The sequence below is a fragment of the Stenella coeruleoalba genome (assembly GCF_951394435.1).
Source record: "Stenella coeruleoalba genome assembly, chromosome: 14".
In the NCBI taxonomy this organism is placed as follows: domain Eukaryota; kingdom Metazoa; phylum Chordata; class Mammalia; order Artiodactyla; family Delphinidae; genus Stenella; species Stenella coeruleoalba.
The window spans coordinates 84,081,134-84,103,413 of NC_137160.1; the positions used below are offsets into that span (position 1 = coordinate 84,081,134).

General features: G+C 56.7%; 1 protein-coding gene across 1 annotated transcript in view; it reads right to left on the reverse strand.

The window, feature by feature from the left end:
• The window catches only part of NCOR2 (nuclear receptor corepressor 2), a 221,230-nt gene that overhangs the window by 116,788 nt on the left and 82,162 nt on the right, over positions 1-22,280 (reverse strand). The window contains exons 6-8 of the mRNA XM_079943178.1: positions 17,822-18,001; positions 14,149-14,262; positions 3,966-4,022 (exon numbers count right to left, since the gene is read on the reverse strand). Of these exons, the coding sequence (XP_079799304.1) occupies positions 3,966-4,022; positions 14,149-14,262; positions 17,822-18,001 (351 nt within the window). The remainder of the gene's footprint in view (positions 1-3,965; positions 4,023-14,148; positions 14,263-17,821; positions 18,002-22,280) is intronic.

A 22,280-nucleotide genomic window follows, 5' to 3' on the forward strand; every position in this document is an offset into this window, starting at 1 on the left:
AAGGGGAGACTGGCTTCTGGGAGGGCAGCGGGGTCCCAGCCCGCCTCTGACCCGCCAAACTCGCAGGGGAAGGAATCACTTTCACCCTCCAGCCCCACTGGGTAAGAGGAGGACACAGCACCGTGCCCCTCCGGGTGGCCTTCGGCAAAAGGCCAGGGAGAAGTCAGAGAACACCGTGGGGTGCGCTGCCTCTGACCACAGGGGCTGTCCCCCAAGGAGGCACTTGCTGGGCATCCTTCGAGGTACACTGAGACCTGGGCGGGAAGGCAAGCCTCTGGGCCCAGGGCAGCCTCCGCTGGCTGTCTGTTGCCATGGTGACGGGCTGCCGCCTCGGAAGACGTGTGAGTGGGTCGGGGGTGAGGAAGGATCATGACACCTCCTTGGCTGGTGCACTGCTGAGGGGAGGGCGGGGCCACAGGGCGTCCCCCCTAACGCCCCTCCTCGCCACCTGCAGGTGGGGGAACACACAAGGCCAGGCAAGGCCTCCTTCTGTCCCAGGAGGCATGTCCCCAGTCAGCGGCCACGTGGCCACCTTGGCCTTCACACCCACAGCAGCTTTCTCTGCTACCTCCCAGGTTTCCAGCCCCCGCCAAGGGGACGCGAGACCTAAGAGGGAAAGTCCCTGCCGCGGACCCCAGAGGAGCGAGGCTGGGGGGCCTAGGGTACCTGCAGGAAGGCCCGCCCCCTCCATGCCTCCATTTCCTCCTCTAGAAATGGGGGTGCAGCCAACTAATCGGAGGGAGAAGGAGCACAAAGGGGAGGATGTGCCAGACTGTAGGGCCCCAGACAGAAGTGACTAAGGAAGAGAAGCTGGGTCTCGGGGAGAAGGAAGGAGGGTCCCCTCCAGACCTGACGGCAGGCGGCCGGCGGGTGGCCCAGAAGAACCAGGCGGACGAGCTGCTAGAAACGGAGTGTCTGCGCTGGCCCTCAGCCCTCTGGTGACACGGCTTCTTAAAATAACACCTCTGAACAGGAAGGAAACCAGTACTCAAAGCGGCAGGGCGAGGAGGCGGGGGGATGGGGCTGCCCACACCCTCCCCCCGCTGCCCGCTAGGGGCCAGGCCTGGTCCCCAGGGCGCAGAGCCCTGCCTGGAGCCGCCCACGCCGTTCATCATCTTCCTCTCCCACGTGGGCTTCTCCCGGGCCCAGGCCTCCCCACCAGGGAGGTCACAGAGCGCTCAACACTGTCTTCCTCGGCTGACTGTACCCTGGGCTGCAGATGGGAGACACCTCCAGGGAATTGGATTCCCCGGGGTGCAGCCCAGGGACCCGAGACCCGGGGTGAGCAGCCCCGGGCCCTTCCTCCCGGCCTGAGCTCGGACTCCTGGGGGGCCCGAAGCAGGCCCCGCTGAGGGTGCGCCTCAGAGCTGCCTCTGCTTGGAGGACGCCTCTGGTCACTCGGGCCTTGTGGGAACCAGGACAGAGGGCAGACCAGGGCAGAAGCGGTCAGCCACAACCCCATGGGCTCAGCACACCTCCCCGCTTCGTCTCGTGCTGTGTGACCCTGGGCAAGGCCCTGCCCTCTCTGAGCCTCACCTAGAAAATGGATGGCGACGCTTCCACAAGCCTGACACACAGCAGGTGCCCTGGCAATGTGAGGCCCCTCTCCAGCCCCACGGAAGGCCACCAAGGCAAGAGCCCACCGCCTTCTAGTGCTTCTAGAGCACTCCGGTGACAGCCACGCCGCCCCCCCAGACCTCGGTCTCCTGCGCCACCAGCCTTGAGGAAGCCTCTACTGTGAGACCACCAAGCAGAGGACAGCCTCGTCACCCCCAAACACCCAGGAAAGAATCACTGAAATCGTGAGCCCGGCAGATGCCCTGCTGTTCTCAGCGGCTCCCTTCACACTCCAGCCCCCTACCCAGGAGCCTCCAGGACTAATTAGGTCAGGAAAGGGGAGAGGGAGAGCCTCCAGGTCTGGAAATGCCTGGGCAACGCCTCTAGTCCTGCCAGCCCCATTGGCAAGAAAGGGAAACCGAGGTGAACAGCAGCTTCCTGGTGGGAATGGAAACCAGTGGAGCGACTCTGGAAAACCGTCTGGTAATTAATTCCTCAAGAGAGTAAACACAGAATGAACACGATCCAGCAGGTCCAGGCCGAGGTATCTACCCAAGAGAAAGGGCAACACACATCCACATGGAGACCTGTACATTACTGTTCACAGCCACTTCCTTTATAATGTCCGAAAGCTAAACCAACCTAACGCCCACCAATGAATAAATGGATAGACTAAACGTGGTCCATCCGTACAATGGAATACGATTCAGCCATAAAAAGGAATGAAACACCAACACAGGCTACCTCGTGGATGAACCTTAAGGACAGGATGCTGAGTGACAGAAACCAGACACAAAAGGCCACGTATTGTATGATTCCACTGATACGAAATGTCCAGAAGGGGGAAACCCATAGAGACAGAAAGCAGACTAGTGGTTGGTTGGGAGGGAGGGGGCGGAAGGGGGGTGGGGGGGAGGGGGGGATGGGAGATAAGGAGGTGATAGTTCAGGGAACAAAGTTCTTTTTGAGATGGTGAAATGTTCTCAGATCGATCATGGAGATGGCTGTGCACATCTGTGAATGTGCGAAAACCCACTACCTTGTACTCTTTAAATGGGTGAATTGTACGGCATGTGGATCCCATCTCAATAACGCTACTTAAATTTTTTTAAAAAGAGGCTGCTAGAGACATCCCAGAAAGCATGCCCAAAGGGGAGCCAGGCCGCAGGCTGGGAGCCTGTCACCCACCCCAGGAGAGGCCCTGGGCCCGCCCCTGAGCCGTAGGAGCCCCCCACTCCCTGTCTGGCTCTGCCCCCTGAGAGGACCTGGGAGCGGTAGGAGGCCAGCTGCTCACAGTTTCTCAGTGGCCTAAGCGCACGGACCCCAGGTTGAGGGGCAGCTGTCACTGCAGAAGAAACTCCGGAGCAAAGAGCTCTTCCCTCCTAAGGGTCCACGCCACTGAATGCTCACCACAGGCCAAGAGCTGCGCCAGTGAGCCTTTTCCCCGCACCAACTCAGCGCTCCCTCATCCAGATCCTCGGTTTCCCCATTTCACAGATGAGAAAACCGAGTCCCTTTCCCAAGGCCACTCGGCAAACACACGGTGAAGCCAAGTTTAAAATTAGGCTCCAAACGCGTCCGATGTTTTTCTGCCCCACAGCCTGCACACGCGCACACGCACGGGGATCCCTCGCATCCACCCTGTGTGCGTGTCCCCACGCGCTGCCCCCCGTGGTTCTGCACCCACCCGCTCGGCGGGACAGCGACAGTCCCAGACAGGTGGGCACTCTGGCCATTTCTCCCAGGACTCCAAGGCCACCAGCTGGGAGTTTCGGTGCTCCCTTGTTTCCTATCTCTGGTGACACATAGGGTGATGGGTGCCTGAGAGAGAAAAGGCCTGAGTCTGCTTCCCAGCTCTGCTGCTGACATGGCATCTTCCCATCAGTCAAACGATACTGACAACAGTAACAATAACAACAGCAAGAACTAACGCTCAGCACTTACTCTCCGTCAGGCTTTCCAAAACTCAGTGTGGTTAATCTTCACTACAGCCCAGTGGGATGTGTGTTATTATTAGTCCCAGTTTACAGATGACGAAACTGAGGCACAGAGAGGTTAAGACACCTGCTATGAAGTAGCAGACCTGAGAGCTGAACTCAGAGGACCGGGCCCAGAGCACGGGCTTTCCACGATAAACTGGGCCAAACGGGCTGGACTCCAGCTGGTGAATCCTGCAGCCCGACTGGCTGGGCTTGGGAGCGTAGCTGGAGCGCCGACGCACCCCCTCTCACCCCCGGTGCGGCCTGCCCGTCGCTACCTGCCCGCCCCTCTCATCCAAAGGGTGGATCTCGTGCCCCCTTCCGAGGACAGGGCAGGGCTTGGCAACAGACGACTTCTCCTTCCCTTCACCCCCACCTGCCCCCCTGCCCACCCCCTCCCAGAGCGCCCCACCCTGTTCCCCAGCTCACCAGCTCCACCTGGGGCCCCAGGCCTTCCAGAATCCGATGTGCAGCCTCGGCCTTCTTCTGCAGGGTGACGGAGAAGAGGAGGAATTAAAAAAAAAAAAACACCAGCACACACACACACACACACACACACACACACACACACACACACAGAGAACAGCAGGCAGCTGCCCAGCCCAGCATGCCCGTCCAGGCCCAGGGGCGGAGACGGGGCCGGGGAAGGGTCCCCCTACAAGCCCTCCCGGGGCTGGAGACAAACACAGAGGGCCTCAGCATCCCCGCAGTGGCCCTGGCAAGCCCGCCAAGTTTCGGTTCGAACAAACGCACCCTGTCCTCTGGCGCCGGGCCCCTGAAGCCCCCAGCCTGACGCCCCCCAGGGCCCGGGGCGGGCACAGCTCCCGCCAGGCCCGAGATGCCTTCCTGCGCCTTGGAAGCCGGCCGGGTGTCTACAATTACCTCCGCAGTCAGGGGGCAGGAGGAGGGGGAGGGAGGACGAGATAGAGGCGCTGGGAGATACCCTTTCTAGGATTCTTGTATTTCACAATCATGTGACTATTTCTGAGCTGCCCTGGGGCCTCCCCGCCTCCCCACTCACAACCCGGACTTATTAGGAAAACAGGAACATATGGCAGAAAGGGCTTAGCGGCTGCGAATTCAACAGGCCGGACCCCCGGGGCCCCTGGCCGTGAAGGCGGACATTGTGTCTGGTCCAGGCCCCCAGGCAGGGACCACAGGGCCCGCTCGGCCGGGCCAGCCTGGGGACGGGGTGGCCAGAGAGCTGTGGAAGGTGATGACTTCAGGGCGGGTCTCTGTCAGATGGAAAGCGGGGTGCCCACGGCGCACACGTGGGAGACCTGAGCCCCTCCTGCGACCCAGGAAAGGCTGGGTGCTCCTGACTCAGCCAAACTCAGGAAGACCATCCAGGGCTCAGCACGGGCTGGCAGGACCAGCCAAGCAAGACACCATCAACAGGTCGAAACCGTCTCGCAATGACCCCCAAATCCAGACCCACTAAACGCGGGTGACCCAGAGCCCTGCTTACAACAGAATTCGAGGCCCAGGCTTCGGGTGTCGTAGCAGGGAGGAGCGGTGCTGGCAACAGGCCAGCCTCACCCTCTCCCCCAGCCCCCATGACAGAGGGTAGGTATGTAGGTGGGCTCAAGCTGGCGCCTAGAACTAGCTCCGCCTAGAGCCCTGGGCCCAGCCCACCCAAGAGCAAGCCATGATCTCGGCCCCCTTTGCGCAAGCCAAAACCCTGAGAGCAGCAGCCTCAGAGCGTGGCTGGGGGCCGGGAGAGCAGGGGGCAAATTATTACTGTAACGATGGCCATTTTATTGAGAACCTACTATGAGCCAAGCACTGAGCACACGGCACGCGTTATTAATACTTGAATCACACATAACACGAAGTCAGGCAGGTTTAAGGAGTATCCCCATTTTACAGCTGATGAAACTGAGGCACAGAAAGATGATGTAAGGAAACGTCCTTTTTCTGATCTCCAAGCTCCAAGAGGGGAGAAAGATATGGGCTGGTCCCATCCAGGGCCTCCACTAGGCATGGGTCCAGCGTCTTCTATTGGGGGAGGGGGTGTGCGGAGTGGGAGAGGTTCCAGCCTGGCCACACCTCAAAGCCAGAAAGTGTCAGCCATGGGGTATCAAAGATGGAAGAATTCCCTAGCTGGATCAAGTGAAGGACTAGGTATAGGGCGAGGAGGGAACAGGGTAGCTTCCCGAACATTTGAGCATTCACTCTGTATTAAGCACCAGGGCATGAAACAAAATGAATGATATCGGCCTCTGCCTACAATGAACCCAGTCTAGTGGGCAGCTGGTCATGAGCAGTGACGGCAGATTAATATGCTCAGGCAGGAAACGAACGTGTGGTATACGGGGGAGGCATTAAGCGGGTCAGAGTCACTCTCTCCAGAAAGGTAACAGGAGGGATACACAGCTGGGTTTTGAAGGATCAATAGGAGTTTGTGTGCACTCATGAGGCTCTGTCAGGAACAGCAGCAACTGCCCATCTAGATAAAGGAATGATGCCAAACACAGGAAGGGCAGGGCTGGAGCAACTGGGCCACTGGAAACTGCCGCATCACACGACTGGGCCTGGGTCTCAGATCTGGGACCCGTATAGGGCCTCTAGAAGAAGCCTGTGTGTGTCGTATGAACCAGAGTGCATTCCATCTTCAACCACATCTTCACTGTCTCAGGAACACAGGCACCTGGGGAGGGGGCTTCCTGTAGCCCCTGGAGAAGAGACCAGGGAGGAGCCCCTTCCTTACCTGCCAAAGCCACGGGGAGCCCAGGCGGCCAGGTGTACCCTGAGCCACCAACTCTCCGTCATACACCTGGCGTGAGAGTTCCTTTGCTCCCTAACGGACCCTCCCCCAGGCTCTGCTCTTAAGCCCTGAGCGGCCCTGGGGCCTTTTAACACAACTCAGTTTCCAAAAGGCTGCACACCTACGATTCACCCAGAAGAAACCTGCCACAGAACAGTCCTAAAGATGCCGCAACACTGGAACACGGGGCAGCGGGGCGGCCAAGAGCAAGACTACACGGCCAGCCAGCCTGGGCTCTGACCCACTTGCCAACTGCGTGGTCTTGGGCAAGTCCCTTCACCACCCCTGAGCCTCAGCTTCCTCATCTACGAAACGGGGATAACATCAGCACCGCCCCATGCAGCTACTAAGAGAATTAAATGAGCTGACACACGTACCGCGCGAAAATCAGGATCTGACACGCGGTGGGAGCTGGGTAAGGGCCGGCTGTTATGATTATTGCTGTCAACAATAACGACAAGGTCACGGCTCACACCAGGTGACCCCCTACACGTGCCGGGGCTGGATCCTCTAGAAGCCCCATCTGTGTGGATTCCTGCAGGAACCCTCTGCGGAAGGTTCTAGCATCAGCCCCATTTGCACACAAGGAAGCTGAGACTGGGGTCACACAGCCGACCCAAAGCGCGCAGCTCAAGTGGCAGCTAAACGCTGGGACAGGCAGGCCCTGAACCGGCACCCCACCTCTTCACGTCTTCGCGGGGACACTTCTTCCACCTCGTGCTACCACACTCCCGCTCCCGGCTTCACGGGTCCAGCTTGTATGGGTGTGGGGTGGGTACGAAATCTGCTGTCAGCTCCCGGGGAGCTGGGGGGATGTTCTGCCTCCTGGGCCCCTCCCCCAGACAGGCAGGCCTTTCGAGAAACACACATCTGTCCAGCAGGGGCCCGCGTCTGGGAGTCCACTCTGCTCTAACCCTCGGCAAGTCGCTTCACCCGCCTGGACCTTAGTCTCCCCATCCGCGCGACAGCCGCGCTCACCCCGGGTACCAAACTCCCAGGACCTTTTCAAGGAAGTTCTACGAGGAACAAAGTGTATGCTGTCGCTTCTGTTTTAATGTCCCTCTGCAAATGGAGGGGAGGCTCCCCCCAACACCCTGGAATGGAGCACGGTCACAGATTCAGACCCACACTAGGAACTCCCTCCCACCCGCTCGGCTGACGGCTTCTCGCCACCACGAGAACCAAAGCCAAACTCTTGGCCAAGGCCCACCGGGTCTCCCACAGCGCCTAGCCTTTGGGAAGTCACTGCCTGAGGTCACCCTGCTCAGCTGCAGGGGACAAATCAGGAGCACAAGCCAACAGGACGGGACAAACCGCCCGCCCCTGGCTTCGACCCGCCGCCAGGGCTCTTGCCTGACACTGGGGGTTCGGGTCTCACAGGGAGACGGCACTCCTCCTGCTGGGGACCCCAGGGTCCGAGCGGCCTGGCCTCCCGGGGGCCAGAGCACCTGGGGCACGAAAGACCTTAGTCACCTGTGCAGACAGGTGCACACGAGCCCCGTGGACCCACATGACCAAACACTACGTCTACATCTATAAGAGTACAAACATGTACACACGTGTGTCATACCAGACGACTCACACACACACACGCCTTCACACATGCACGCGCACAGCATGCACAAATACACTGTGTACCCAAGCGGACACGTGCGTGTGCAAAAGTATAAACACACAGTCACACACGTGCCCCACGCAAGCCACTTTGCGTACACGTGCGCACAGCCACTCACGTGCCTCTACACGTGCCACATAGCTAACGAGTTACCCACAAACGCCCGGGTGTCTCCACGCACACGTAACCACAGCTGCGCCTACACGTGCCGACCCAAACACACGTGTGTCCACATACATATGTGCGTGGATGCACAAGCGCACAGAAGTCACGGGCTCTACCGGGGCTGAGCCACGCACACCATTTGCACACATGTGAGCACAGCTTTCCACAGTTATACACGAACCCACACACATGCGCACGTGTACCCCCAACACACACACACACACACACACACACACACACACACGCTATCCCAGCTCCTGATGAGCAGGGCGGCCGGATCTCACGCTGACCAGCCCCCTGGCCAGCGCCCCGCCCCTTGGAGCCCCCATTCTAGCTCGTCAGCTCCAGCCTGAGCTCCAGGCCTCACCCTCCTCTACTGCAGAGTGAAGGCAGCACCCACGTACCCAGGAAGCCAGGAGCCCAGCCCCTACCTCCCGCTAGGCCCCCGCTGCCCAGCCCTCCACACCGCGTCCAGGGGCCAAGTGCTACAGCATTTCGGGGAGCAGTTACCCCCGAGGCCCGGCGTCCTCGTCTGTACCAGCAGCCAGAAGACCCCTTCCAGAGCCCTCCCGGGTGTGTGACGGAGACGACTGAGTGAGTGAGGCGGAATTCGTGGACTCCTGTTCACAAGTCCGTTAGGACGACGCTCTCTGTAGGCGGAGGAATTTGGAGGAAGCCCCGGATGCCAGGAGCAGTTAGGACGGCCAGACGCAGAGGCAGAGGCAAGGGCCCGGCTCAGGACAGGGCCTGAGCCGCTGCTCTGAAAGCCCTGAATCACGACTCGGGTGGGAAGGGAGTCTGAAGCTGAGAATCAGGGTGCCTGGACCCCCAAAATGCTCTACAACATGCTTCCCAGTCTTGGTCGTTACCAAGAGAATTGCTCGTCTCTGTCCTGCTCAGTCATAATCACACTGGATAAAAAACTTTACTAGTAAGATGCTTAAAATCGAAGACCAAAGGGGACCTGGGTCCTACTCTCTGATTTCCCTCTCACCCTCAGCCATCAGAGGGCCTCCAGGAGTTCTGCTTCCTCGCCATCTTCGGACAGGCCACAGTCCTCTCCACTGCAAATATCCTTCTACCTTTTCCCAACAGAGCCCATCGTGCAGACCTAGCTCAAGTCTCCCCCAGGACGTCTACCTGGATCGCCCACTGCCCTAAATTCCTAGAGCACCAGCGCTGTGCCAGTTGTCCCTTCTTTACACATCCTTCGCTAGCGCTGACGAATGCTGCTCGTGTTTGTTTTACCCAAACTCAAAGTGTGAGCATCCTTCCAGACCCACCAGACCTCCACCTCCCACCCCAGACACACCCCCTCTGAAGATCAATGGAGACCCTGTCTCCTCTGTGAGCCTTCGCCTGAGCTGTGACCCCGCGCCCGAATGCCCTCCTCGGGGCGACGGCCCACCCACTGCTTCCAAGAGGCCTTTCCCAGTCCTGGCCCTGCAGCGCCCGTTCCTGCCCCTCGGGGCCTAGAAGAACCCTGTTTCCTGTTCTGCCATCTGTGTGCACCTGCCCGGCCCGCCACGCAGCCACCCCCCCTCCCCACCCTATGCGCGCTGACGCCTCGTCCTCGTGCCCCGAAGGGATGATGAGCCAGAGCCCAGTCTGCAGAACAGCCACGCAGGCCCTGCCTGGAGGGAAGCTGCGTTTTCCAGCCGGTGGGGCATTTAGAGACAGACCCTTGTGTCCGCCTCTCAGAGGAACCAGCAGGAAAGGAAGGAGGATTAAAATTTAATCCGATTGATCCCCCAAGGGGCAGTAAGTCCTGGCTATTCCTGCCCAAGGCATCTGAGGGGCTCCTGCCCACTCGGCTTCCGGCCCCTGAAGCTCAGCCCAGGCAGGGGGACCCCCGCCAGCCTTCACTGGGGGCAGAGGCCAGTCCCCCCACAGCCCCCAAACCAGAGGACTCTTCCGGAGGAAGAGTCTCCCTACCCTCTGCCATTCATTCGTTTGTTCAGCAGACAGTAAGCATCTACTGTGTGCCAGGCACTGTTCTAGGTGCTAGAGATATAGCTGGGAGAGAAAGACAGATATCCCTGTCCTCACAGAGCCTCTGTTCACAATAAACACAATAAACAAGAAAATATGAATTATGTCCAGTGGGAACAAGGGCAAAGGACAAAATTAAAGCCAGGGAGAGGAGGCGTTGACGGTTTTCAGGATTAAACAGAGGGTCAAAATGGGCCTTGGCTGAAAAGGGGACATTTGAAGAAACAGCTGAAAGAGTGAGAGAGCGAGCCCAGTGGGAAAAAGGAGCTGCGGGCAGAGGGTGCAGCCAGTGCAAAGGCCCTGAGGCAAGAGCACGCCTGCATAGTCAGGAAACACAAGGGTCAACGGGGCTGGGGCAAAGTGAGGCAGAGATGAAAGGAAAGAAAGGGGGATCGGGACAAGGAGGGGCAACTTCCTCAGGCCCTCGTTGTGCCTGCATGTGGTGGCTTGAGTGTGATTCCGTCTCCCCCCATCAGAAAGCCAACATGAGTGGGCTGGGGCCGAGGTCACCACTGCACCCCCAGTGCCTGGAACAGTGGCAGGCCCAGAGCAGATGTCCAGTTACACGGCTGCTGAAGGAATGAATGAATGGACAGGCCCTGCGCACCTGAAATTACCAGGCAGAGGCCTGGTCTCAGAATCCCAGGAACCAGGGTTGGAGCCCTAGCCCGACACTCACTAGCTGAAAGGCCGCGGGGAAATTAACCAGGGCTTCTATTTCCTCATCTGAAAATACGGAGTAGGGGTGCTGACTCCCACTGTCAGAACCCCATCAAGATGAAATCAGCATAAACGGGCATAAAGCCCCCAGCCTGAGGAGCTGGGGGGGAGAGAGGACAATGCCTGTGCTCTGGGACCCCAACTTGGTAGGCACCAGCCCAGGGTCGGGGGCACAGGCTGCATAGGCCCCGCCAGCCTCCGCTCCACTGCCCCGACCTCCTCTTGGGAGAAGCGCCCCCCTCCTCTATCTATTCCCTGGGGCAGGGCGGGGAGGGGGCTGACTCCACCACCAGACTCCAGAGGTTGGCCTAAGATCCAGCCCTGACCAATCAGCGTACTCAAATCCACTGGCCTCCACTGGCTGAGAAGTGGGCTTGTGACTCCAGCCAGCCAATGAGAGCCAACCCTGGGACTGTTGCTGAGACGTCTGGGAAGAGTTTCCCACCTGGCCTGGGAGTGGTCAGTGGGCCTAGAGCTGCGGGCAGTCATTTCTCCATGTCCTGGGAAACCCCGCCTGGGAATGACACTGGCACAGAGAGAGCAGAGGTGGGGACAGAGCGCTCCCAAACATCTTTGTGTGAGCACCTGAGTCCACACATACTTGAAGTAAACTAACACCAACTTTCATCGCGAGACTCAATAACCCCTCTTTAAGCCTCAACCAGTCTGAGCTGAGTTTTTGCCTCTTGTACCCAAGAATCTTGACTTCCTGGACCCTTCCTGGCACAGCACTTCACAGTTTACAAAGCCCTTCCAGTCACCGTCTCAGCCACATCAACTCTGTGGCCTCAAGAATGTGGCCAGGGGGACTTCCCTGGTGGCGCAGTGGACAAGAGTCCGCCTGCCAGCGCAGGGGACGTGGGTTCGAGCCCTGGTCCGGGAAGGTCCCACATGCCGCGGAGCAACTAAGCCCGTGCGCCACAACTACTGAGCCTGCGCTGTAGAGCTCGTGAGCCACAACTACTGAGCCCGTGCACCACAACTACTGAAGCCCGTGTGCCTAGAGCCCGTGCTCCGCAACAAGAGAAGCCACCACAATGAGAAGCCCTGCGCCACAATGAAGGGTAGCCACAGTTCACCGCAACTAGAGAAAGCCCGTGTGCAGCAACGAAGACCAACGCAGCCAAAAATGAAATAAATAAATTTATTTAAAATAAAGAAAAAAAAAAAAGACTGTGGCCAGGACCCGGGACGATGGAAGGCCTGGAAGTGAAATAAACCACCCAGCTCATGAGGGCACAGGCTGGACTGGAATCCAGGCCCACCCACCACCCTCCCTCACACAGAGCTGCAGAAAATCAGGGCGGGAGGAAGCGGGAATTCTGGCAGGGAGACCACCCAGGGTAAGACCCGGGAAGGGGTGTCTTAACTGCTCTTGGGGGAGGGGGAGTGCTGAGGCCAAGGAACCAAAGACCAATCAGATCTGTAGCTATAGCTCTTTGGGGAGAACCTGGTGAGACCCGGAGGGGACCCCCCAAATCCCCAGGGAAGTGGGGACGAGTGGCTGGGATGGAACATGGAGCCAATTTCCCACAGGGGGCACCAAAGGCCTGTGCCTTCGAGTCTGGCTGGGGAGGGCTGAGGGCTCCAGCCTGCTAGAGTCTGCCGGCCCCCAAAAGACTGAGCCCCCAAAAAGGGCCAAGGGCACTGTGGTGACATCCTGGGCAAAGCCATCAACTTGCCACCACAGCTGCTGGAAGGAACTGTGCCTGCTTTCCCACCCAAGGATCAGGGAGGGCAGGCAGAGGGGCTGCCAGGGTGACAGATCCAGAGCTCCGCTTTTGTCCCCCTACCACAGGCTCCTGGAGCCAACTCAACCCTGGCTCAGATCCCCAGCCTCAAAGCTCACTTGCTGTGCAGTCTCAGGTAGGTCACCTTCCCTCTCTGAGCCATGGCTTCTTTTTTTTTTTTTTTTTTAATGCCATGGCTTCTTTATGAGTGAAATAGAAAGAATAATAGTACCCATCTTAAATGGGTCTGGAGAGGAATAAATGAAATCATGCAAAATATAAACAATAACAAGAAGAAAAGAATAACAAAGACTACAACAATGACAACAATTAATAGTGCCAGCTAGCACCTACATGGTGCCAGGCATTGTTCCAAGGGCACTACATAATGAACTCATCTAATCCCCACACCATGGTATAAGGTAGGTGCTATAATTATCGTCATTTTACTGGTAAGGAACATGGGTTGCAGGGAGACTTAATTAATTTGCCCAAGGTCACAGTGCCAGGAAGTGGTAGAAATGGGATTTGAACCCAGGACATCTGGCTAAAGCACATGTGGCCCCTTAGTTCTCCTATCACTGTGATTGTTATTAGTGTTATTTGGGGCAGGGAGCCAGGGCATGGAAGGGTGACCGGCCCTGCAAGGCCCAGCACACAGTTCCCAGGCCTCCAGCAGGTTCAGTCTCATCCTGCATCTGTTGCAGCTTCAAGAGGTGGAGGCAGAGCCACCAGTTGATCCAATAGCTTGCTGCCTGGAGCTATAGCCCTAGGCACATGTTCCCAGGCTCTAGAGCAGCTCAAGCCTTGGGGTTCAGCCCCTGGGAGACACTCTGCTCTGGGTACCTTGAGCCCCTCCCCCTCCAGACACCCAGCAGCTGCCCTCCACAGATCTCTGTAAGCCCCCACTGTCTGCTACAGACCCTGCGTTCAACCATCCAACAGCCCTTTCCAGGGCTAAATGTAAGCAGAGGCCAGTGCTGACGAATCAGGCCCTGGGATCTGATGGCCCACGGGTTCAAATCCCAGGTCCACTGCTTCCCAGCTGTGTGACTTTGGACAAGTCACTTAACCTCTCTGGGCCTCAATTTCTCCCTGTGTTAAATGGAGACAATCTCCATACCTACCCTCTGAGGACTGCTATGTAAAACACCTGGCCCATCGCCTGGAGGAGCTGTTCACCTAATGTTTGCTGTCGTGATGAATAATATTACTATTGTTTTCTGCATTACAGGAATTTCTTCTGCATGAGTACCTTACTGATTGCCCGTTCCCCCTGCTGATCACCTGGCCCCTGAAGCTCTCCTATGACCTGATGCCTGCATTTTCCTTTGCATCCCACAGGCCAGCCACGGTCCACACCAGTCGGCATGTCTGAGCAGAACAGACCACAGCCACACCAAGATGGGTCTCCACTGGGCACCCTTTCCCCCTCCCACACACACACCCAGGTTTGTGGGGGTGGGGGGGTGGTCATACAGGTTCCCATTTCACAGATGGGAACACCAAGGCCCCGGGAGAGAGCCAGGCCCTTCACAGCGACACCTGCATCCCACCTGGTGGCCGGCATAGGGAGAGCAGGAGAAGCTGGTGTAGGGGCTCTGCGGGCAGGTCAGGGCGTACCCGGTTCTCGTCGTAGATGATCTGCACCAGACTGCGATGCTTTGACTCGATGGGTGGTGGCGACACGGGCTTCTCGGGCTCCGGTGGCTTGGCGGCCTCCTCCTCCAGCTGTTGCTGTGGGGAGCGAGCGGGGAGAGTGGAGTGGTGAGCACGCCAGCAGGAGGAAGGAGAGACAGCGCCCCCTGCCCCTGGGCGGGAGGGCGGCACCCCTGGGCGGGAGGGCGGGTGGCCCCACACAGGAAGTCAGGCTGCTAACCATTTCCCCTGAGTCACCCGCAGGGACTCCGAGCCCCGGAGAGGCCCCAGTTCCCGAAGGGGAGGGCCCAACCAGGGCCAACTCCGGGCTCTGCAGCCAGCCTTCCTGGGTTCAAGTCCAACCGTGGCGATTTATCCGCTAGGTGAGCATCGGCGAGCAGCTTAACTCCGCTGTGCCTCAGCTTCCACATCTGTAAAGTGGGGCTCGTGGCTGTGCCTCCCTGATGAGTTAATGTATGTACTGTGCAGACTGGGGGCTCGCTGAAGGCCAGCCGTTATCCATTATTTCCGCCATCGGTACCGTCATCCTCAGGAGAGGCTGTGGCGACTCTGGACCCAAACTGTCCAGACCAGACGCTATTTCTACTATTTACTTGCCGTGTAAGCTTGGGAGCTTGCTAAACTCCTGAGCCTCACTTTCCTCATCTGGAAAGTGGGGATAATTCAAGTTTCCATCCTAGAGAGTTGCTATGAGAATGAAACAAGCTGACGCACGCAAAGCACTCAGCACCTAAAAGGCAGCTTCTCATCCTCGTCGTTATCGCCATCTGCCCTGCGGTCTTCATACTGGACCCCCCTCCTCCAAACACCATAAAGGACTTCCCTTCGTGCTGCTGTCTGCTTTATACCCAAAAGGCAAAGCAAAGACCAGAGAGCTTGAGACACTGGCCCAAGGTCACACAGGAGGCCAGTGCGCAGGTGTACAATCTGACAGGCCATCTTGAGCGAGATGAGAACACTGTTCGTTGCTCACAAGGCTCACACATCCTGCCCCTGACCATGGAGCAAAGAGTTATGAACTCAAAAACACGGCCAAGAGGAGAGCAACGCAGAAAGAGCCAGAGGATCGTTTTGGCTTCTGCTGGCAGAAGGCCTGGAGGGTTGAGCCCAGCTGCCTCAGTCCCACAGTGACCCCTGTTGGTAGCTTTCAGAAGGGCAGCCAGCACCTGCCAAAACACTGAAATCCCTCCAAACAGTGCGAAACAAACTAAGGCAAGAAATGGAAGGCATACACGGCCAGAAAGGAGATTCTCGCCAGTCAGTGAAGGTGCCCCTCCCCGAGGCACCAAACGTTAAACACAGAGTTACCACGGGACCCAGCAATTCTATCCCTAGGTACAGACCCACAGAATCGAAAACAGGTGCTCAAAAACATGAACGCAAAAGTTCACGGCGTGGTTCACTGTAGTCAAAAGGTGGAGATAACCCAAACGTCCATCAACTGACGCATGGATAAACAAACGTGGTCCATCCATCCATACAGTGGAATATTACTTGGCAGTGAAAGGAATGAAACACTGGCACAGGCTGCGGCATGGACGAACCTTGAAAACATGATGCTGAGTGGAAGATGCCGGACACAAAATGCCACACAGTGTCTGATCCCACTTATAGAAAACATCCAGACAAATCCATAGAGGCAGAAAGCGGATTAGTGGCTGGTGGGGACGGGAAAATGGAAGTGACTGCGAATGTGTACGGGGCCTCCTTTCGGGGTCATGAAAATGTCTTGGAACTAGAACTAGATAGAACGGGTGGTTGCACAACGCTGTGAATGTACTAAAGGCTGCTGGGTTGTCCACCTTAAGATGAGTCATTCTATGTTTTGTGAATTTTAGTTAAAAAAGAAAAATGCCAAAGTGGAATTAAAACCCAAAACTCTATCGAGGGCTGCCCTGAGCCACGTGGCTTCTGGCTGCAGTCACAAACGTGTGCACATGGCCTGTGGCTTCAGCCTGGGCCCAAAGCCAGGCCCAGGGGGACTAAAGGTCCCAGCGCTCCACGGGCCTTGGCCACGCCTGCCTGACTCCAACTGGGGCCCGGCCCCCCTACATGCTGAGCTGCCATCCTGGAAACCCACCTACCACCCCCAGCTGGCCGAGCCTCGCTGGCCAGTCCAGCTTCTGGACCATCCTCAGGTCCCCCCAGGTGAACGACAGCCACGAGGCCTCTTGGGATCAATGCTCCCTCCCACTGCACATCCTTCCAGTTCCACTCTCATAGCCCTGAACTGGCTTCCGGGAAGCATCTCTCACCAGCCTTCCCTCTACTGCCCATGGTGGCCAGAGTGGGTCCTCGAACCTCCATGGAGCCCATACATCCTCACCTGGAGGGGATCGGGTGTGACCCTGCTTCCCCCAGGGTCAACACACGTGTCACACTATCTCAATCCACAGTTTTTAAGGAGCACCCACTCCGTGCTGGCGTTGCTAGGAGCACAGCAGGGAACAGGAGACAAGAACTGTGAGACGACCACAGTGTCACAAAGCAAGATATGTATTCGTTCAAATGGTGACACCATCAGGCAGGATGACGGGCTGGAGCAGGGGTGGCAAACTTTTTCTGTAAAGGACCAGGAAGTAAATATCTTAGGCTCTGTTGGCCACACAGTCTCTGTCGTGACCACCCAGCTTTGAGGCTGTATCATAAAAGCAGCCACAGATGATGTGTAAACAAATGGACGTGGCTGTGTGCCAATAAAACTTTATTTACAAAACCAGGCACCGAGCTGGATCTGGCTGGATTTGCTGACCCCCAGGGTAGAGGATGGCTGGGGATGAGGACTCCTGTAAAGGCTAGGGCGGGTCCCTCAGTGGAGGGGACATCTGAGCAGACACCTGAAGATGCCACAGACGGAAGCAGGAGGAGACCCAGGAAAAGGCAGATTATCAACTTTCTATCAATAATATTAAAACTAAAATTATAAAGTTAATATTATTAATCTTTACGTTAACTTTTCTTTTGGTTTCGACAGTGACAACGAGGACTTCTTTTCACCACATGACTCTGTTCTCTCCTCACAACCTTATGAGGTGGTGTCACATCTGTGCCCATCTTACAGACAAGAAACCGAGGCTCAGAGAGGTGAATGTTCCAAGGCAGAGTTAGGAGGCCCAGCTCATACAGCTTCCAGAGCCAGGGTCAGATATCTCCCCCCACATTGTGGATGAGGAAAGTGAGGCACAGAGAAGTAACTGCCCACCCCACATGTCTGGACAGCCTGCCTGTAAATGCTGACCTCCCACCCATCGCTCCTGTGCCGTCCCAGGACAGTAGCCACACGTGGCTATTCAAGTGTAAATTTCATTTCAATTCAAATTAAACGACATTAAAAATTCAGTTCCTCAGCTGCACTAGGCACATTTCAAGGACTCAACAGTCACATACGGGTAGTGGCTACCATAGTGGACAGTGCAGACCTAGAACATTTCTGTCATTGCAGAAAGCGCCCTCGGACAGCACCAGACAAAACAGCTCTCTTGTCCAATAAACGTAAAGGGCATAAAAATGAGCCAGTACGATGGGCCGTGCTCAGCACGCGTTCACAACTGCTCTAACTGCTAGTGTTGATGTCTTCTCAGCGGCAGCCGCTGCTGAATCAGAAGCTGAGAGTCGCCATTGCCCCACCCACACGCACCTGCTTCTTCTTCAGCTTGGAGATCTGCTGCTCTACCATGGTGATCTCGCGGTCCACCCGATCCATGTTCTGGATCAGCTCCTCCTTGGAGAGCCGTGGAGGTACCAGCTCCAACTCAGGGTCAGCATGTGGGGGGCTGGGAGGAGACACCGGCTCCAGCTTGCCTGTCAGGCTGCGGTCCTGTGGTGGAGGAAAAACAGGTGTGGAATCAGCGCAGGGGGCACCCCCATCCCCCCAAAATCCACAAGTTTCCAGCCATGACTTCAGGCACCAACACACCGGGCATCTGTCGTGCCAGCCCCCATGTGCCAAATACAGGGTTGTTTACTGATCCCACCTCTCTGTCTTTGCCTTCACTGGTCCTCCTGCCAGGTGTTCCTCCCGCAGCCTTTTCCAAAGTGCAGATCCTTTTTACCCTCCTACACGCAAGTTTCCCCAACCGTCCCTCAAGTTGTGAAGCCCTCCCTCTTTCCTTTCCCCATAACACACCTCTCTCTTACCCCACTGACCCCGTCTGTGCCCTCCCACCAGACCAAGCTCCTCGAGAACCAAGACCCACGACCTCCAGACTGATGCTCCGTGAACACTTATTCACGATGCTCAGTCCAGACCAGCAAGGTACAGAATATCACACACAGTGCAAACCCAGTTGTGTAGACAATATACACAAACACACAGGAAAACTATGAGAACGGGATACAGAGACGTCAAAAGTAGTTACCGGGGCAGCGGGGGAGAAGGCGGGTATTTTCACTGTCTTCCTTTTAATTTACCAGCGTTTTTCTGATTTTCCTTCACTGAGTATTACTCTTTGTATGATGAAGTTGTTTTCAAAAATGTGTTAAACAAACAAGGGAATCCTTCATTGAGTTATTCGGCGACTCCTTCATTCCACCAACAAAAGTTTATTAAGCATCCGAGCTGTGCTGGATACTCAATAAAAAAATAAAACCCAGTCCTTGTCCCGGAGCACTCACCTGTACAGCCCCGGGTTCAAATCCCCACCCACCCTGCCACCTCCCAACATCATCATGACCACAAGCAGATCATCTGCCTCCGTTTCCTCATCTGTACAATGGGACAAGTCCCACCTCCTGCCTGCTGAGAGGCTTGAATGAGTTAATATGTGCAGAGCACTCAGCTCAGAGCCTGGCACACTGTCAGAGCTCCACAGGCATTGGCTGGGGTTGTCCTGCCCCCAAACCCAGCCCCGCCCTGTACCATCCTCAAGGCCAAGCCAGCAGCTGCTGGCAGAGGACAGAGGACACATTATTCCCGGGGACAACTGCAGCCCCAGGGCTGCCAAGTGCCACCCCACCCCCCAGCTCGAGTTGAGCAGAGCCTGTGCCATTCTAAGTCCACCCCTCCTGGCCTCGGGGTCTTGGTCCTACACACACACACACACACACACACACACACACACACACACACACACACCACCGAAGCCCACAGGGCTCCAGTGTCTGGGGATCACCCTGGCCTCATCGTTGCCATCTGAGACGTGGGAGAGCTGGCGTCGAGACTCCCAGGCCCTCCACACACCCAGAGCCCTGGGGGCAAAGGCAGAAAAGATCTCAAGCCCTTCAACAGCTCTGATGTGGCCCTGCCCCATGGCTCTGAGGTGGGCCTCCACGCTCCTCGGGGACGCCTAGGAAACCGAACCAGGCACCGTCCCAGTCCTCGGCACACCCCACACCCTGGCCCCGGCTGCGGCTCTCCCAGGGGGCTGCCCCTGCATCCCCATGGCGCAGATGAGGGTACGGGAACCTGCAGGCACAGGCCTGGCACGGCTCTAAGCTAGCGGTCGGCACGCTTTCTGTCAAGGGCCAGGTGGAAAAACACTTCAATCTTTGTAGGTCAGACGGCCTCTGTCCCAACTACTCACCCACCACTGTAGTGGGAATGCAGCCACAGACAGGCCACGAAAGAATGGGCATGGCTGAGTGCCAATAAAACTTTATTTACAGACCCACGCTGAGGGCCAGGTTGGAGCTTGCCGAGTTTGCCAACCTGTGCTCTTAACTCACATAATTGTCACAGCCCACCCTGGAAGTGAAAATATGGTTTTCCCCATTTTCCAGATGAGGAAACTAAGGTCCAGTGAGATTCAACGACGTGCCCGAGGTCACCAGCCACAAAGCGATGGAGCCTTGGCTTGGAGGGCACAGGACGGGAGAGACCAGGCCTCATTCAGAACTCTCCAGAAGCAGGCAGAGCATGCAACCAGGTTGCTGGGGGTCCCACAGCAGAAGCGGGGTCGCCACCATGCATTCATTCATCCCTCAGAACCATGTGTCTGGGCAGAAAAGCAAGAGTAAGATCCCTTCCAGGGTCTAAGACCCCCTGAAATTAGAGGCAAAACTGTGCACAGAAGACAGATCCCCTAGAGAAATACTCAGAAGGAGTGTGTGTGAGTGTGTGTGTGTGTGTGTGTGTGTGTGTGTGTGTGTGTGTGTGTGTTTGGCCCTAACTGCTCCCAGATAGGAGGGCGGAGGGCAGACACAGGGGCTGCAGGCACCTGACCCCACACACGCCAGACCAGAAGCAGCCTGCGCACCGTGGCATCTCCGGACCTTTGTACCAGCCACTCCCTCTCCTAACTGCACCTTTCTGCCACCTGAAATCAGACCCCCCCGATCCACGCCCCCTCCCCCAGCCCTTAACTGAGATCTGCCCCTTCCCTCTGTGCCCCAGGGCGCTTGGCTGGTCTCCCTCCACAGCCTCAATCATTTCTCAGGGTTCTTTTTTTTGCTGGGGGTGGCTGCGTTGGGTCTTCGTTGCAGTGCGCGGGGCTTCTCACTGCAGTGGCTTCTCGTTGCGGAGCACGGGCTCTAGGCGCGCGGGCTCAGTAGTTGTGGCTCGCGGGCTCTATAGAGCGCAGGCTCAGTAGTTGTGGCACACGGGCTCAGCCGCTCCGCGGCACGTGGGATCTTCCTGGGTCAGGGCTCGAACCTGCGTCCCCGGCATTGGCAGGCATACTGTTAACCACCGCGCCACCAGGTAAGTCCCATTTCTCAGGCTTCTTGAGACAAAAGGCTTTGGCGATATGGTTCCTGGAGCCCAGTCCTGCTACCTGCTGTAGGAAACCACTCTTCTGCCCACCTCTGATCTTCCACCAGGACTGAGAAGGGACGGAGAGGAGCACAGCAAGAACAAGGGCTGTGGACAGAAGGCTTTCGGGGCCAGGACATCCTGAAACAGTTCATCCAACCCAGGGATAATTCTCAAAATGACATGAGCAAAAAGAAGGTTTCCATCCCCAAACCCGACAGGAGCAGCGCAGGGGTGAGACGAAGCAGTTGGCAACCGCTAGCAACTGTTGGAAAAGTTGCTGGAAACTTTTTCTTAAATTCTTGATGGGGAAAATCCGTCTTCTTCAATGACTTCTTCCTTAAGGTTCAGGCTTAGCTTTTATTCTAAGCAAAACCACACAGGCAGATCCGTCAACTGACAGATAAAGTGTGATCTCTCCATACAATGGAATATGATTCAGAGTGACATACAGACGCATGGTAAAGCACAGATGAACCTTAAGAACATGATGCCGAGTGAGAGAAGCCAGACATAAAAAGCCACACATCGCACGATCCCATCGATACGAAGTGTCCACAACAGGCAAGTCCATAGAGACAGAAAACAGATCGGTGGTTGCCAGGGGCTGCGAGGAGGAAGTGACTGTTTGATGGGTACCAGGTTTACTTCTGGGGTGATGAAAGTGCTCTGGAACTAGACAGAGGTGGTGCCCAACACCCGTGACTATACTAAATGCCACTGAATTGTTCGCTTCAAAGTGGTTAATTTCATGTTATGTGAATTTCACCTCAATCTGAATAGCGGATGATGCAAGCCTGAAGGGCAAAGGGTGCTTTCTGCAGTGCTGAGTTTTCCAGGAATGGGACCAAGGGAGCCTGGCTAGCGGGCCTCCAGATGGTTCTCCCGATGGCTGCTGGCCTTCGTTTAGGCCCAAAGCCACAGGAGGAAAACAACAATCCTATACCCTCACCAGTCACCGCTAGGTAGCAGTCGGCACCATTTTCCCCATCAGACGCCCTTGGTGTAAAAATTCAGGCCAATGTGGAACAGAAAAACTCATTATGTAAAATTACAGACACAGAGGCAGCAAAAGCCTTAGGGGCTGGAGAGGACCCATTGGGGCTCCCCCTGTCTCAGACCCAGGAAAGGGCAGGGCCAGCCTCAGGCACCCACAGTCCTCTCCCCGAGTCCCAATGATGGGTTCCAGGACAGGCCTGGGCCTCAGTCAAAGGCAGGGAGATAAACAGCTTTGTCCTGGAAATGTGGAGACAGAGGGAAAGTTCTTTTTTTTGGCCTTGAATGTGGGAAGCAGAAGGCCTGGAAACTCAAACTTTCTCCTTGTTAATACACCAAGACCACGTGCAAGATGGCAGGGCCAAGAAATGGACAGAGATAGAGACCTGGTAACGTGTCACCTGGATCAAGC